Source organism: Salarias fasciatus, chromosome 16, assembly GCF_902148845.1.
Source record: "Salarias fasciatus chromosome 16, fSalaFa1.1, whole genome shotgun sequence".
In the NCBI taxonomy this organism is placed as follows: Eukaryota; Metazoa; Chordata; class Actinopteri; order Blenniiformes; family Blenniidae; genus Salarias; species Salarias fasciatus.
In genome coordinates, this window is record NC_043760.1 from 26225043 (window position 1) to 26241358 (window position 16316).

General features: G+C 43.7%; 2 protein-coding genes across 3 annotated transcripts in view; both read left to right on the forward strand.

Moving 5' to 3' along the window:
• The window catches only part of dop1b (DOP1 leucine zipper like protein B), a 30714-nt gene extending 27467 nt beyond the window's left edge, over positions 1-3247 (forward strand). For both annotated transcript variants that reach the window (XM_030111586.1, XM_030111585.1), the window contains exons 29-38: positions 67-149; positions 315-424; positions 517-666; positions 811-872; positions 1111-1239; positions 1328-1464; positions 1561-1616; positions 1720-1863; positions 1962-2094; positions 2170-3247. In XM_030111586.1, coding sequence (XP_029967446.1) covers positions 67-149; positions 315-424; positions 517-666; positions 811-872; positions 1111-1239; positions 1328-1464; positions 1561-1616; positions 1720-1863; positions 1962-2094; positions 2170-2448 — 1283 coding nt within the window. In that variant the 3' untranslated portion in view covers positions 2449-3247. The remainder of the gene's footprint in view (positions 1-66; positions 150-314; positions 425-516; positions 667-810; positions 873-1110; positions 1240-1327; positions 1465-1560; positions 1617-1719; positions 1864-1961; positions 2095-2169) is intronic.
• A 1291-nt stretch (positions 3248-4538) lies between these two features.
• morc3a (MORC family CW-type zinc finger 3a) lies at positions 4539-16024 on the forward strand. The gene is made up of 19 exons (XM_030112711.1): positions 4539-4604; positions 9476-9548; positions 9736-9868; positions 9974-10200; positions 10372-10528; positions 10740-10887; positions 11112-11240; positions 11329-11451; positions 11562-11659; positions 11955-12062; positions 12135-12263; positions 12476-12550; positions 12642-12681; positions 12806-12913; positions 13306-13399; positions 13488-13554; positions 13624-14662; positions 14807-14961; positions 15061-16024. Exons 1-19 carry the CDS (start codon positions 4566-4568, stop codon positions 15188-15190), a joined length of 3072 nt encoding a protein of 1023 aa, XP_029968571.1. The 5' UTR covers positions 4539-4565; the 3' UTR covers positions 15191-16024.
• Positions 16025-16316: the final 292 nt, after the last annotated feature.

The following is a 16316-nucleotide window of genomic DNA, read 5'->3' on the forward strand; positions in this document are numbered from 1 at the left end:
GTTCCTGAAACTGAGAGGATCGGGCTTATAAATGAATTATTGTGTTTTTCTCTCCCTGCCGGTCAGAATCGGCGGCTCAGGCGAGCACCATGGTCTCCTCGTCCGCTCCCTCAGTTTACAGTGTGCAGGCCCTGGTGCTCCTGGCTGAGGTACAGTTTTATTAATAAGTTCTAATAAATTGAGATGCGTCTCTGCTTCTTCTGAGATTCATGAAGAGAAACTTCCTCCCTCTCTCTCTCTCTCTCTCTGTCTCTCTGTCTCTCTGTCTCTCTGTCTCTCTGTCTCTCTCTCTCTCTCTCTCTCTCGCGGTGCAGATCTTGGCGCCGCTTCTGGACATGGTGTACCGCAGCGACGAGAAGGAGAAAGCCGTTCCTCTCATCTCTCGTCTCATGTACTACGTTTTCCCCTACCTGAAGAATCACAGGTAACCGCTGCGGTGGTGGTGGTGGTGGTGGTTGTGAACATCGCCCCGCGTGGCGTCAGGCGCTCACTAAACCTGGGTCTGGCCTCCTGCAGTGCCTACAACATGCCCAGCTTTGAAGCCGGCGCTCAGCTGCTGAGCAGCCTGAGCGGGTATGCCTACACCAAGAGAGCCTGGAAGAAGGAGGTCTTTGAGCTCTTCATGGACCCCCTCTTCTTCACCATGGACGCCTCCTGCGCTCACAGGTCCGTGCGTTTGGATCACTCTTTACTGATTTGCATCAAACTGCATAAGCACGTAAAGCTGATGCTTAATTAAAACGTTATGAAGATCTGTGTTGTTATGTAGGATCCCTCTCAGCTGTTTGACCGGCTCTTTGTTCTCTGCAGCTGGAAATCCATCGTTGACCATCTGCTGACTCATGAGAAGACCATGTTCAAGGACCTGATGAGTGAGTACAGCAGAGATAATGTCCACTTCAGTAAACATTATGATTTGCACACAGAGCAGAATACTGAAAGCAAGATAATTCATGTAATTATCTTTCTATTGACTGCAGCAGTTTGATTTATTTATCGTAATAAATATTGAAAAATAAAAATAGTTTTGTCACTTTTAAAAATGCGTCATCAAGCAAATTAAAATTCCTGAGATGCTGTTGATTACATTTGCACTCCTTTGTGCTGCAGGCATGCAGAGTAGCTCCCTGAAACTGTTCAGTAACGTGGATCAGAAGCCCATGCTGCTGAAGCGCCAGGCGTTTGCCATGTTTAGTGGAGAGCTGGACCAGTACCACCTCTACCTGCCCCTGATCCAAGGTGAGCCTTTATTACTGCCTGGATATATTTTGTTCGTTGATTTCAGACAGTTTTTGAATGAAAATATCGGTGCTCCCTCTCCTCGCAGAGCGTCTCACGGACACTTTGCGGACGAACCCGAGCCCTGCTGTCTCGGCCCAGATGTTCCTGATGTTCCGCGTTCTGCTGTTGCGGATCTCGGTCCAGCACCTGACGTCTCTCTGGCCGATTATGGTCACTGAACTGGTATGAAACCTTTTTTTTTTTTAAGATACCATACATGAATTAAATTGTGACATTTTTTGGCTTTAAATATTGCAACATGAGTCTTTTGTTTTCCAGATTCGTGCTTTTACACGTCTGGAGAAGGCTCTGCATGTGGACAAAGATGTTTCAAAGTGAGTTTATCTTTTTAATCATAAGTTCTTACTTAATAAGCACTAATTATAAGGTAATACTGATTGAACTTGTCATGGGTTTTGTTCTTTCTACACTTCCTAGGCTCACCAAAGTGGTGCGTGGAGCCGTTGACAAAAATGGACCTCCGAGTTTCTCCCAGGCGGAGTTGGACATGTACCTGTCCGCCTGCAAGTTTCTGGACACCTCCTTGGCGTTCCCCCCTGAGAGGATACCGGTCTTTCAGATGTAAGAGCGCGGTTAAAGACGAGAGGACACATGAAACTCAGTGCACATTTTTCATATTATATTTCGTGTTTTGTTTCCCCGTCTTGTTTGTACTGCAGGTACCGCTGGGCGTTTGTCCCCGAGGTGGACGTGGACCGCTACAGTGGTCCAGAGAACACACTGATGGAAAGCCAGCAGGAATGCAAACCGCACGTTGTCCGAGTGCTGGAAGGCATACAGCAACGCTTTGGGGTAAGAATCGTGGTTTCGGACCTTCCAGGTGATGTCTCTTCCCTTCACAAGTCTTCTTCTGTCCCTTCCTTTCAGACCATGAATGAGCTCGGCGACGAGTCCTCCTCAGACGGTTTGGAGTTCCCCCTCCTCTCGCAGCGCTCCATTTCGTCCATCGCCCAGCTGCTGCCTTTCCTGCGCAGCCTCTGCCGCTCCTCCTCCTCCTCCTCCTCCTCCGACGGCCCGCCTCCTCAGGATCAACCCGTCAGCCACCTCTTCCCTGTAGCAGACTACCCAGCAGCCAGTTCGCACGCGGTCCTCAAGAGGATGGAGCACATCACGGAAGAAGAGTTCCTGGACTCCATGGAGAGCTGAACAGCTTTGTGAACTCGGTTTAAACACACACACACTCACACACACACACACACAGCCATAACAGCTGGGATAAGTAACGTGGGTGGAACCTGTGATGATGTATTGTGAGCTGGAAGAGAAGGAAATGTTTTTGTAGTTCTGTTTTTAAAATGTTTGAAGTTGTTGGACCTCCTGATTCACACACGTACCTCTGAGGGGTTCACACACTGAATCTACACCGGGAAAGCAAAGGGACTTCGTGGTAGTTTTAATCTAATATGTGAAATTATAGTGCAATGATGACATTTTACTGAAAAAACTAAAAATAGCAGCCGACTCCAAATTGTTAGCTGTCGTTTTAACACAGCATGCACCTTTTAATATTTCTGGTTCCAGTAAAGCGTTTTAATTTTGGCTCAGAATGGAAGATTCACTGTGATGAACCTCCGTAACTGTCGCAGTCTGTGGTACTTAACGTCTGTCTGGCTCCAAGAATGTAAAGACTAAACATCTTTACCCTCAGTTAAAATCTTATTCAATGTTATGTTAAGGACTTTATTGGTAAGTTGCTGAATGTGCTTTGTGGACACGGGGAAAACCCTTCGCAGGCTGCGCCTCAGTGTCACACATGCTTGCCAATTTTTGGTGTTTGTAGGGAAATCGGCCTTCCCGTGTTGTTGGCTTCATGAATCGTTTTTACAACTGTCCATTGCCTGTTTTCCACAGCGTTGAATGTTGAAGTAACTTATTTTGGATGTTAATGGACCATGTCAAGTTTTGACAGCAGGAACGCGTCTCAATAAATTAAATAATAAACTCGTGAGCTGTGTTGGGGTTTTTTTATTGCCGTTTTTGTCAGGTTCTTTCCCTTAAAGAAAATTAGGACACAAACAGAGGATGAATCAGGCAGAATTACTTTCAAGAAGAGAAACAGCTCACCCGTATGGTAGCTTAATGCAGTTCCTCGCAGCTTTTATTCACAAACACAGGGTGGGACTTACAAGCGTTTGTTGGGATAACATTGGTTTCAACGTCCTGCTTGTATGGAAACAATGCAACAGATGCAACAGGACATATAGATAAGATGCACCCAGTCAGCATTTTGCAGACTGCAGGCAGATCTCCCAGTCTGCTGAGTCAACCTTCAGTTTCTTGTGCAGTTCAAGACAACATTTAACAATCAAAGTATTTAGCAATGATAATCAAACTTAATATTTCCAAAATGTATGGCTCTGAATCTCTGCACAGCAATTTAAATATGGTGAATATTAGTGAACAGAATTGTGATCCAGAAAATCAAAATGCTTCTCTACAGTTTTGCACATGTTCAAATGAGAGGTTTTCAGTTCATTTTTTTCCATCCAGTATTACACTGACAAATTTGATTTTGTGAGTTTTCACAAAGTCTACCTGTATTAACACATTCATATTCCTCTGACATTTTTTTCAAACTGTTTAGTTTTGCTGAGATTCAGCAACATTTTTTTCCTGTCAAACCAATTCTTGAATTTACACATTTCTACAGGTATTGTTCTCAGTAGTTCTTGTAAATCCCCCTTCAACAAAAACATAATTTTGTCATCTACCAAATAAAACAAATGTTTAAATATTACAAACTGTACAGGTGTCATTTCTGTTGAGGATGAAGCGTCTGGGACCCAGCACTCATCTATTGCAGCTATCGATGTCTTTCAGTATCTGCTCCTGACTTCTGGGCTCATGCAGCAGAGCCTCTGCGGTGGTTTCCGCACTCGCATTGTAATCTGCTTGTAAGAACACCTTCATGAAAAGCACATTTCTTCCACCTTGGCCAGCTTCTTTTTTAGGTTTCAATCACTACGCATGTTATTACAGGCTGTTCAGAACTGCATTTGATGTATATTTCTGTCCCTGTGGGACAGGTGAGCTAGGGCCTGACTGTTATAGCTATACATATGTATGTATGTATTTCTTGTATTTATTATTCTTCCACTCAAGTTTGTTTATTTTTTCTTTAGTTTAACCCATAAGGAGCTCATAAGTACACATTTCAACCTGAGCAGTACACGGCTCTCGCCAGTAGAGGGCGATGGACGTGATAATCTGGCTCTCGTGCGCTCCGTGAGGAGCGGCGAAGAAGAGAAGAAGCGAACAGGAATATGGCGCTTCAGGCGGAGCGGGGCGTCCCGTTGAGCACCGTAAGTCGCCTTTCCCCCTTTCATTTAAACATTTTAATCTATAATTTTCATCTAAAATAAAAACATAAACGTGGGTGTTCCGCCCATGCAGTAATTGTGGCTAAATTCCTGTAGACAGAGGTTTATTCCGGTGGTAGCGGTGCGTCCACACAGCACCGTGGTGGTCGCGTTTATTTACATCACAGCTCCTCCGTCTGGGCTCCTCGCTATGGCTCAGTATTCATGTAAATTTCTAAGTTTTGATAGAAACCGTCTCCTTGGAGTCCACTGTGTGTGTGCGGACATGACTGAAGCCAAAGCAGACTTGGATTTTTTCCAGTTTACGTTTGTTTGTCTCGTGGCTCTACGAGAAGGATCACACAGCTGATTTCAATGTGCCGCGACTTGTTTCAAGAAGTTTTTTGTTAAAGTCCCTGAGAAGTAACCAGAGGTGGAAATACTGCTGTTACAGTTGCATTGCTTAAATGTTAATCGGTTAAAAGTGAAAGTGGTGATAGGAGTAAGAGTACTAGGTAATCTTCTCAAAAACTACTCAGTACTAGATACTTACATAATACATAATAAATGTTTTATTGCGTCTCAGTAGCAGACACTTGATACAGCTGACCTGGATCAAATATTTACACTCAAAACTTATCAGACGAGCAGTGTACAGAAAAATAGAGGTGTGTTCAGCATGAGAGAGAGAGCTTCTTGATGTCTCAGAACAGCAGCAGATCCATGGGGGCTGAGGCACAAGCAAGATAACCATCAAGCTCAACTGGACTCTACTGGAGAATTCAATTCAGCTTTATTTATATTTTGAAAATTACAATACAGTTATTTCCAGGCACATTTATAGAGAAAACAGATCCACGTGAGCACGCATAAGTGACTGTGGAAAGGGAAAACTATTTTTTAATAATTTTTAATTTTTAATAGGAAGAAACTTTTGCAGAACCAGGCTCAGAGGTGGTGGCTCTCTGCTATTCCGGTTGGGATGAAGGGATAGAAAGGGAGAAAAGGAAAGGACAGCCAGATGCAGGTGGATCAATGCAGGAGGCCTCAGATGATGAACCCCAGAGAGAGAGAGAGAGACTACAGGAAGGAGAGTGTTCATTGACTAGAGGAGAGACAGTAGTTAAGGACACATAGTAGTGAAACGTGTGAGTGAGACAGGAGAGAAGAGAAGCTCAGTGCAGGTCCTCCAGCGGTCCCAACCTCCAGCAGCACCATTAAGAAAATGGTCCAGAGAGCCCCAAACCAACCCTAACTGTAAGTTTTACTAAATATAAAGGTCTTAAGCCAAGAATTGAAAGTAGAGACTGTCGGCCTTCCTTACTGAAACTGGGAGCTGGTTCCACATGACAGGAGTCTGAGGTAAAGTTTGGGAGAAGGGATAGAAATGATCTTCATCAGATTACTCTCTTTGCTGATCCTCACTCTTCGCTCTTTGGCATTTTAAGATGTTTTCTGATGGCTGCAGTTGCAAGAAGATAAACCCTTATTTAAATTTCAGTGAATATTCCCCAGGATATTGATGGTGAATATACTTTGTTAAGCCGCTTTTTGGATATGGAGTTATTTAACCTAACAATGCTGGCCTCACTCAATAACATATGAGATTAGATTGTTAAATTTGTTTTCATCACATATAGTATGGCAGTGAAATGCAGCGACTGGCCACCAGTTTGTATCATCTTTAACCAGACATCTTGTCAGATTCGTGTGTCCACCCAGATGAACTCACTGAAGCAACGTTTATTCAGATTCCAAATTTAAATACAAGCAAATTTATTTCTATCTCATCATTCAGACACAGACAGTTATAGTGCTTTACCTTGGGCTGATGTGTGTCGGGGTTGGTAAATAGCTGTCCTCTAACCTTGTCTCTGTTCTTCCTGGTCCTAGGGGGCTGGGGCCTTCTCTGTTCTCCTTGGGGTGGTGGGGGTTCCTCCTCTAGTCTTTGGTGGAGTCTTGGCCAATGTGGCCCAGGGGTTCTGGGCCCTGTGTCAGTCCTCCTCCTCCTGTCTGTGTTCTCGCTCTGGTGCCTCCTCGCCATGGGGTGTGGTCTCCTCTCAGCTGATATCTTGGGGCTCCCTTGAATCTGGCAGGGTGCGGGATGCATGAGTACGTGTGTCGCATGTAGGTTGAACTACATATTTTTGATAGGATATTTGGAAATAAGAACAATTACTTAATTGATTACTGACGATTGGAGAGGGGGTAGGATTAAAGTAGTTTTACTTCATCCTACTGCTTCATGTTCAAAGTGTGTGTGCGTGTGTGTGTAGATATAGATTAACTGTGGATATATTTGAGTTTGTATAGATGGTTTTCTTTTATTCTCTCTTTTGTAGATATGTTGTGTGTGTCTTCTACATGTCTGAGATGAACTACTGAATGAATGAATAAATAAAACTCCTTCACTTCATCTTGTGAACTATCCAGAAACTATAGTTGTGATCATCAGCCAGTGTAATCAAACATCTGTCTGGTCTGTTGCTGCTGGAGTTGCATTCTTTGTCTTTCTGCTCATGTTGTAAGTTGTGTAACTTCTCACTCCACTGGAGATTAAACTGAATGATCTTTCTTCTCTGCTGTTGCGCTGGTGAATCATAGTATCTGAATGTAATTGGTGTCAGCCTCGTTGTTGTTGTTGTTGTTCATCTTTAATCCTGTTAATCTTGTAAAACAAACTGTTGTCCAACTGGAAACCGCTGTGGGGTTTGTTAGGTTAGAGTTCAGAGTCAGACGCTGTTGAACCTGCTTTCTAACTCATGTTGGACCCAATTCCAAACCAACATTTTTTTTTTTCTATTTTCATAGAAAATGCTACAATGTATAATAATTATAACTTGAAAATTTCGGAGACGTTTTCATTTGTGCCTGCTTGCAGCCGCTGTTAGCAAAGCACCGCCCAATAGCACTGCTCAAAAGAAGAGCGCCAGCGAGGTGGCCCCTGATGCCACACGCCTAGTTTTGGCCCAGTCAGAGCACATTCACCCCACTTCCTGTTTCCCGCAGGTGGCGCTGTACTCGAAGTTGGTGAATGTGACATGACTGTGATCAGACGTGGACTGTCATGCAACATGCCAAGTTTCAGCCTAGTTGGCGCATTTTCACACCACTTCCTGTTTCCAGCGCACCACTTCCTGCTTACGCACGGGAAACAGGAAGTGGAAGTAACCGCCTATGGGCGATTCTCAATTCTTACTTATACTTGCCAAGAACACACTTGTAAGTCGTACTTCGAGTACAGACTTGCGACGAGGCGAGAACGCATCGAAGTTAACGTGCATTTGGTACCAGTGTACTTGATGATATCATCGTTTACGACGCCAATATCTGTTAGTTCTCATCTCGTCCGTACGTTTACATATTACAGCTAGCTATTAAAGCAACATAGGATGAGTGTTTGTAGCGGGACCAGTGATCAGGAAGAGAGTAGTTAGCGTGGAACGAGTTTATATTGCAAGTCGCAGCATTAAACTTTAGAAAAAGGTGTTTGTTTCTGTTTGTTTTACTGTCTGTCATACCTGGCTGCCTTTTGTCATGTGTCTGGTTATGTCGTCATGATGCACTGTATGACATTTGTGTAACACACACATCATATATCATCATATACGTCATTGGCACTATTCAGTTCTGTCTTCATTAAATACATCAATGTGTTACACTGTTAAGCAAAGAAAGATATTGATCACAAGCAGGTGTCTAACAAAGAAAGTCAGGAGTTTAAGGAAGCCTTATTTAGCAAACTCTAACTTATTTTTGCTTTTACTCTTGAAGATTATGTTGAAAACATCAGGAAGGGCAAAAAATGACATGTTTTTAAAATTCCACAGTTATTTCTTTTATTTACCAGGAAACAACAAAGACAACATACACAGGTCAATGATAAAGTGTCGATCCTGGAGGTGATGTGACTCCATTCTTCAGGGTTTCCAGGGAGAACGCTGTTACATTGATACAGATGCTGCTCCAGGAAAAAGCCCCTGGATGGAGTCATGAGTTTCTGCTTGGTCAAACATCTATGCCTGTAGCTCCTGCTACTGTGATTCTGGATCCGTAATGCAACCAGTGTAAAATCGCCCGAAGCTGCTCTCCCCCAGAGGGTGGGGGTGCGGGGTGTTGCCATGGAGACGGGGGCAGGCTGCAGCCATCAGTGGTTTTTCATCCAGTTTATATGGTTGAAGAAACATTGTTTCGGGAGAACTGTGAGGTTTTTTTTTTTTTTTTTTTTTTTTTTTTTTTTTACATGTAAAGTGTGAGGTTGCTCCGACCACGTTCAGAGTTTTCACACTGCGCTTTCTGTTGCATGGTGAAACATCGAACTTTTAAAGAAGATTTCCATAGCTTTTGCTCGCCAACCCATTTTCTATCAAGTGGCCAAATTTGAGGTCATTTGGAGTTGCGCCCAAGGACGAGTCAGCTCTAGAAAATTTGAAAATTTTGGCCAAATGTGGTAAAAAATCCACCATATTTTGAAAACTGTCAGACTTCCTGTTGAGTTTTCGTTGTGGGTCCTTGAGACCTTTCTGTGCGTCTCGAGCTGTTTCATATTTGTACCGATTTTCGTAGCTGTAGGTGAAACCTGCAAATTCAGTACGCACCCTTGGTGCATCGCCCTTCAGGCTCGGACCAAATTAAACCGCTGGCTAGGATTGTAATCTGTCTGCCTTGCCATAGGCAGATGTGAAGAATTAGTACATTTTTCAGTTGTGTTATAGGTACTTTATATGTATGTCATGTTAGATATTTTACTTTTTTAGTGAAAAAGCAAGTTTCATAGGAGTGTTCGTAGTGACAGTTATGTTGATTAAATGTATGAACACCAGTCTTTTTGATGAGACTTGACAATAGTGTAAACACTTGTGTTTCTCTTGCAGCTTTGTCCCAAGTTTCTTCACTCCAACTCCACGAGCCACACCTGGCCCTTCAGCGCCATAGCAGAGCTCATAGGTGAGTCATCGTCACATGATCAGAGACGTCGGGCTCCGCTTAGTTTCGATTTGACTGGTTTCCTTGGTTTGTTTGACTCGCTTTGTTTTATGACACTTGTAAATTAGTCACAGCAATTCACAAATATACAGCTTTCATAACGTTGGAAATAAATGAAACCTCACGTGAAATTCCATCTTTCCACCAGACAATGCCTACGATCCAGACGTCTGCGCCAAGCAGTTCTGGATCGATAAGACTGTGGTCAAAGGAGAGGAATGCCTCTGCTTCATGGATAACGGGAATGGACTGGACAATCAAACCATGCATAAAATGCTCAGGTGAAAACCCTGCCTCTCTATTCCGAGAAAGTCCAGCAAAAATGTGCTACAATAAGATGATAAGTCAACTTTCTGCAATAACCCATGATGTCTTCCCACATTCAGTTTTGGATACAGTGACAAGACTGCTGTAAACGGTCTGGAGCCAATTGGAATCTACGGCAACGGCTTCAAGTCTGGATCCATGCGACTCGGCAAGGACGCCATCGTCTTCTCGAAGTCCATGAACTCCTCGTGCGTGGGGATGTTGTCTCAGACCTACCTGCAGAAGATTGAGGCCAATCAAATAATAGTACCTATTATTTGTTTTGAAGAACGGGAGAAAAATAAGCATATCCTTCACATGAGTCCTCTTCAGTTTTCAATACATGCCGTCTGTCTCAGCTGACTAAATCTCAGCACTTCTCCTGTTGATTACAGCCGTTAGATTTGGAGCATTTCAAAGTTTCATCATGATGATGCATGTTTTCAGATTGTTATTGTCCTTGACTTTAAAGTTGCACGCTCTGTACCAGACGAGTACAAAGCCAGTCTGCAGGACATCCTGAAATATTCCCCCTTTAAGACAGAGGAAGAACTGCTCGCTGAGATTGACGCCATCGCTCAGCAGTGGTCCGCAACCAAAACTGGCACCCGAATCATCATCTGGAATCTGCGCAGGTCAGTCTCTGCTCCACACATCCACATTATTTCAGAGTATTTAAAAACCTGTAACCTGACTGAATCTTATAATTTGTCTAATGGTTGTGTTTTTAAAAATTGTATCACTGAATCTTCTCAAGTCTCACTTCAGAAAAAATACAGTTCAAAATTAAAAGAGTCATTTGAAGTTATGAAAAAACTTTTCCACTGTTTGTTTGGTTTCCTTCAGGACGTCTTCAGGAACAACAGAGTTTGATTTTGAGAAAGACAGATACGATATACGCATTCCATCCGAGGTCTACGAGACGCTGAATGACGCTGCTCAGAATTCAGACAGTGCCATCTCACACACTCCAGAAAGTGTGTTCTCGCTCCGGGTAAGAGACAGAAATTTATTTGGTCGCACGGCGGTGCAGCGGATGGAAATGTTCCCTCTTAGGGAGCTCGTCCTCTGCTCCAGCCTGAGTTGGGCTCGTCTTCCTTTGTTTTCATGGGTTTTACCGCCACAAGTTCAAAAGTGGTGGTTTGGGATGGAGGTCTTGTCACATCTCCACCAATAATGGAGCGTGTTTGCTGAAATGCACCGCTCTTTGTGTTTCAGGCTTACTGCAGCATTTTGTACATGAAGCCTCGGATGCAGATCGTTGTGCGTGGCGTGAAGGTGAAAACTCAACTCATCGCCAAGAGCCTGGCCTGGAGACGGAAGGATCACTACAAACCCACATTCCTGGTGTGTTTTCAGCCCCAGATTTTTAATGTATTAATTAAATGGAGTTTTTCACTTGTTCGTATTTTTACCTGTTTGTTCCTTGTTTCAGAATAATTTTCGTATCCCTATAACCTTTGGCTACAACACCAAAAGTAAAGACCAGTATGGCATCATGATGTATCACAAGAATCGTCTCATCAAAGCCTACGAACGTGTGGGCTGTCAGCTTAAGGTGAATATTGAATAAACCCTTGAAGGTTTTATTGTACGAGTTTTCAAGAATATCTCCAGTTTTGTTTTGTTTGGTTTTTTTTTAAACTGGTGATTCTTTACCTCCTCCAGGCCAATAACAAAGGCGTCGGAGTCATTGGTGTCATTGAATGCAACTTTCTGGAGCCGACTCACAACAAGCAGAACTTCCTTGAGTCTGATAAATACAGGTAATATTATCAACACCGAGTTTAGTTCTGATAGACGTACCTGTTGAAATCTGGCGCTCAGCTCATCCTCCAGATAACTTGACAGTAGAGTAGAAAAACATGTGAACTCATGTCATCTTCTGCTCATTAGGTTGGTCAAACTTGTGCTGCTTCCATCAAGTGTCCACATATTTAAAGTACGACCTTACCTCAGAAGAGTTTGAACCAGAAGCCAGCTACTCAGTCCTATTTTTGCTTTTCCGTGCTCCTAAAAGTTTGAACATCTGACAATACAATCAGTTCAATCTGGATACAGGAAAACCATGATCAGTCTGGGCAACAAACTGGAGGAGTACTGGAAGGAAATACGCTTTCGCAAGAGTAAAGAAAATCCAAACAGCACCGTGCCGGTGGAGGACACCATGTAAGTGCGGTTTGTGCTGACTCGCTTTGTGTTAATCCACACATCCGACCAACGCCGTTCAATCTCCTCCAGTAAGCGGCCGGATCAGAACTGGGTCCAGTGCGACGAGTGCTCTAAATGGCGCAAACTCCCCGACGGGATCGACTGCACCAAGCTGCCCAATAAGTGGTTCTGCCGCATGAACCCCGACCCTCAGTTCAGGTACCGACAGCCACTGCAACAAAACCCCACACAATACACAGTCTGGAGGATTTTCATTAGTGTCTGTTAAGTTTCATTTGTGCAGAACCGCTTCACAATGCAGTTAATTAAGGATTTAAGGTTTAAGAAAATGTCATAGTCCCCAAATACACGTTTAAATGATCAAGTATTTTCTTAAAGTCAAACTGAAACGTTAACTTCGGCCTGTGCAGGAGCTGCGACATAGAAGAAGAGCCTGAAGACTCTGATGATGATCAGCCTTCCTACCGCAAGACCTACAGGGAACAGTGAGTCACACAGTCTCTTCTCATCTTTTAGCTTTTTAAGCACAGCTTGATAAATTTGAGGGTTCTCACCGTGGTGACTTTTTTCCTACAGAGAGAGAGAGGACAGAAGAAAACTGTTGGACCAACAGATGGTACAGATAAAACACACCCTCATTATTTCACTGATGATATTGGTTACTCCTTCCATAGAAATTAGTAAATCAGTTGTAATGAATGCTGATTTTTTTTTTCTTTCTTTCTTTCTCTGTTTTTAAGGCTGAAGAGAGAAAACGTCGGGAAGCGCAACGTTTAGCTGACATGTCCAGAAAAACCGAGGCTCTTCAAAGACGACGGGAAGAGCTGAAACGAAATCTGCGTGAAATGGTGCGTGTGTGTTTTGTGTGTGATTTATGTGTGTCCCATTCTGGACTAAGGGGTCTTATTTGTCTGTTTTTTGTTTTTTTTTTTCTTTGGATGCACGGGCAGTTGGCAGCATAAATACAGAAACACTAGTTACTATAAGTGAAAGAACATTCTGTACATTAAGAGCACAAAGAGTGCAGATTTTAGAGAGACACTAAAATGGAGCATTAATTTGGTCATTTTTCAAATCTTAAGTCAAAACTATACACTTCCACTGGGTTAATACAAATTCAAGTGTGTTAACATCCTAATTTTTTTTTTTTTTTTTTTTTTTTTTTTTTTTTTTTTCTTAATGTCACAACAGATCAGTTTAGTTTCCGTCACGTTCATGTTTTCTGTTTTCCTGCTGACAGGCTATCAGCTCACCTTCCACTCCCATGACCCCACGCAGTATCGCCATGAGGGCTGAATCCTCGCCGCAGTCTTTTTCTACTCTTTCACAAGCGGGTAAGAAAAGAAAATATTCCTCATCAGTAAAGGAGCATCAATAAAGTGAGTGAGTTAAAAAATTGTATTTCCGGTTCTTCCTGCGTAGCCTGCAGCCCCTCCAGCAGTCTTCCTGTCATAACAGACGTCCGCTCGCTATCCACGGAAACCCAGAGGTATGATTCTGTTATTATATTATGAAAATGTCAACCGCGATGTGTGTTAACTGTTTCTCTCTGCAACAGGAAAAGAACCTTTCCCTTCACTCCACAAACACCAAAGCACCCTCAAGTGAATGGCTTCCACAGGAAGACGGCGGTCGCACCCAGCTCGTCCACCGTGCCCGTCGTTCGCATCGACGACGATGCCGACGATGACCTTGTCATCCTGGAGAACGCCAGTACGCCCAAACCCCAGCAGGCCGGCCCCGAGAAGAAAAAGGTGAAGCTGGAGAAAGACGACAGTGGCGTTGAAATCAGCATGCTGCTAGAATGCACCGACGACGCTGCCGTGGACGACGCCCCGGGGGCCGAAGGGTCGGACTCTGCAGTGGGAGGAGCCTCCTCCCTCACAAACCCCTCCAATATGGCCTCCATCACCACCCAGACGGAGGCTCCCAAGGTCAAGCAGGAGGCTTTGAGCCAAAATTCAACTGAAGCGGAGCCGATGGAAGCGCAGAACACGGGTACCAAAAACGTTCCGGCACAGAGGTCTGACTCGGACTCCCGCGACTTTGAAGAGAGGGAGTTTAAGCAGGAAAGCGAAGGGGACACTCCCACCGAGGCTCGAGGGCCGCCGCTGTTACACAACGGCGTGGGAAGCGGTGAAAAAGCCGGGCCCTCTCATGCAAACGCAGACAAGGAAGCGCTCTATCCAGCACACTTCCACAGTATCAACGAGGTGCAGGAACAGCAGGACCGGCTCATGGAGCTCATGCAGGAAACGGCGAAGGAAAGAGACGCTCTCAAAGAACAAGTCCATCAGCTCACCTGCCAGCTGGAGGAGAGGAGTGTGAAGAAGGAGTGCTCACACCAAGCCAGCCAAACGGACGCCGCCGAGCAGAGGAACTACAGGAGCCTGCTCCAGAGGGCCAAGCAGAAAGTTGATGAGCTGATTGAACTGAGTAAAGACAGCGAAGCTTTGAGATTAACGACCGACACTGAGGACAGTCCCACTGAGGCTCCAGGGGAGGCGGACGACACTGATGGGATCGCTCTGAAAGTCAAAAGTCTGATCCGGCGACTGGCTCAGACCAACAAGGAGAAGGACGAACTGCGCTCACAGGTCAGGAAAAAAAAAAAATCCCAGATCCAAATGCAAAATAATGTTGAAATAATAGAATCATGATGCACAGGTTTCAGTGTCTATTATTAGTCTTGTTAACTCTTCCCTCTCCTCTCTTCTCCTCACTGTGGAATCTGGGATCAGGTGGGAAGTCTGACGGAGGAAAAGACGAAGCTGGCAGCCGAGTGTGAAAAGCTCCGGTCAAGCTTGCAGCAGCAGAGCGAAGAAGCTCCATCCACCAGCGGTTCCTCCGTTCCTCCCCCTGGAGAGGAGGCGGGACAGTCGGACGCGTTGAGAAGGTTGGCCTGCCGGAGGATCGCTCCCTTCACACCTCGATGCACCACCGTGACAGACGTCTGCATTTACCTCTGTTTGTCTTCTCCGTCTCTCTTCCTCAGCTTGATTCAGCTCCGGCACAACGTCGGCCGATACCTCGTCCCACACGTTCCCGCTCTGGACCTGGAACAAGTGAATTTCGAGTGCAGCGTCATCGATGAGATCCTTGAACAGCTCCTGAGTTCTCCTTAGATACTCCTGAATAAACACATTAATAATGTCATGACGGGTTTGGGTGCAGCGTTTCAGCTTCAAATTGCAAACAGAGACTTTTTTTTTGCTTGTTTTTTGTTTAAGTTTATACATTTTCTGTTTAAATTATGATCTACTTGCCTCTTTTTCTGAAACGAAAAAGCAAAAAAGGGTCATGAAATACCATTTCAGCATCGGTGCTCTTTACTTATTATAAATTATGGAAATGACTCCTGACTTAGTAGCATAATCTTCTAGGTTTAGTTCTCAACTGAATCAATGTCTTAAAAAAAGGATAAGTTTGTTGTGTATTATAGATGTATTTATGTATGTAGTTGCTGAAGTTCATTTTTATACTCTTCATATTTAGTCACGATGCATTCAGTGACTTCCTCATTGAACCTGAAACCATAGGTGAATTCATTCCTATACCTTAAAGTATCATTTCAAGGAATCATCCTCTTATAATGGGAATTATTTCAGTGGCACAGATGGGGGTTGTGTTATGCTCACACTTCTTTTGTTATGGTCCTGGAGATGAATTTTAGTACTAAAAAATGTGAGAAATTTACACTTCTATAAGCTACATTCACAATTATGAATTCAGAGTAATTCTGCTAACTCATTAATGCTCGTTTCTCATTAATGGTGTGGAATCAAGCTTGACCGTCACAAGAACTATGCGAGCATTCTTATGTTTTCCTAATTTCATTTATTATCAGGGACCGGAAGCACAACATATTGTGGATTCATGGATGCAATGTTTTCTTTGAATAAAGTGTCTTGCTTTTTTACTGTACAGGCTTTGTTGTAAATAAACTTTGTAAGCATTACAAACCCCTGATGGAAACTTATTTCTTTGCCACATCGGGTTAACAGTCTTTCATCTTTGATCGAAGATTTTTTTCCCCAGGACACAGTGTCACACAGTGTTTAAGGGAACTTGAAGTCAATATATGTTTAAATGCTTTTTTTAATGTTAGACTTCTTTCCTTTATTTCTGCAGGGTTTGCATGATTCTGAAATCTAAAGCATGCTATATGATCCTGTTATTTCCCTCCAGGGTTGTTCCATAGAAGGCCACATGGTGGTGTAGTGGTTAGCGCTCTCACTTTTTCAACTTTCT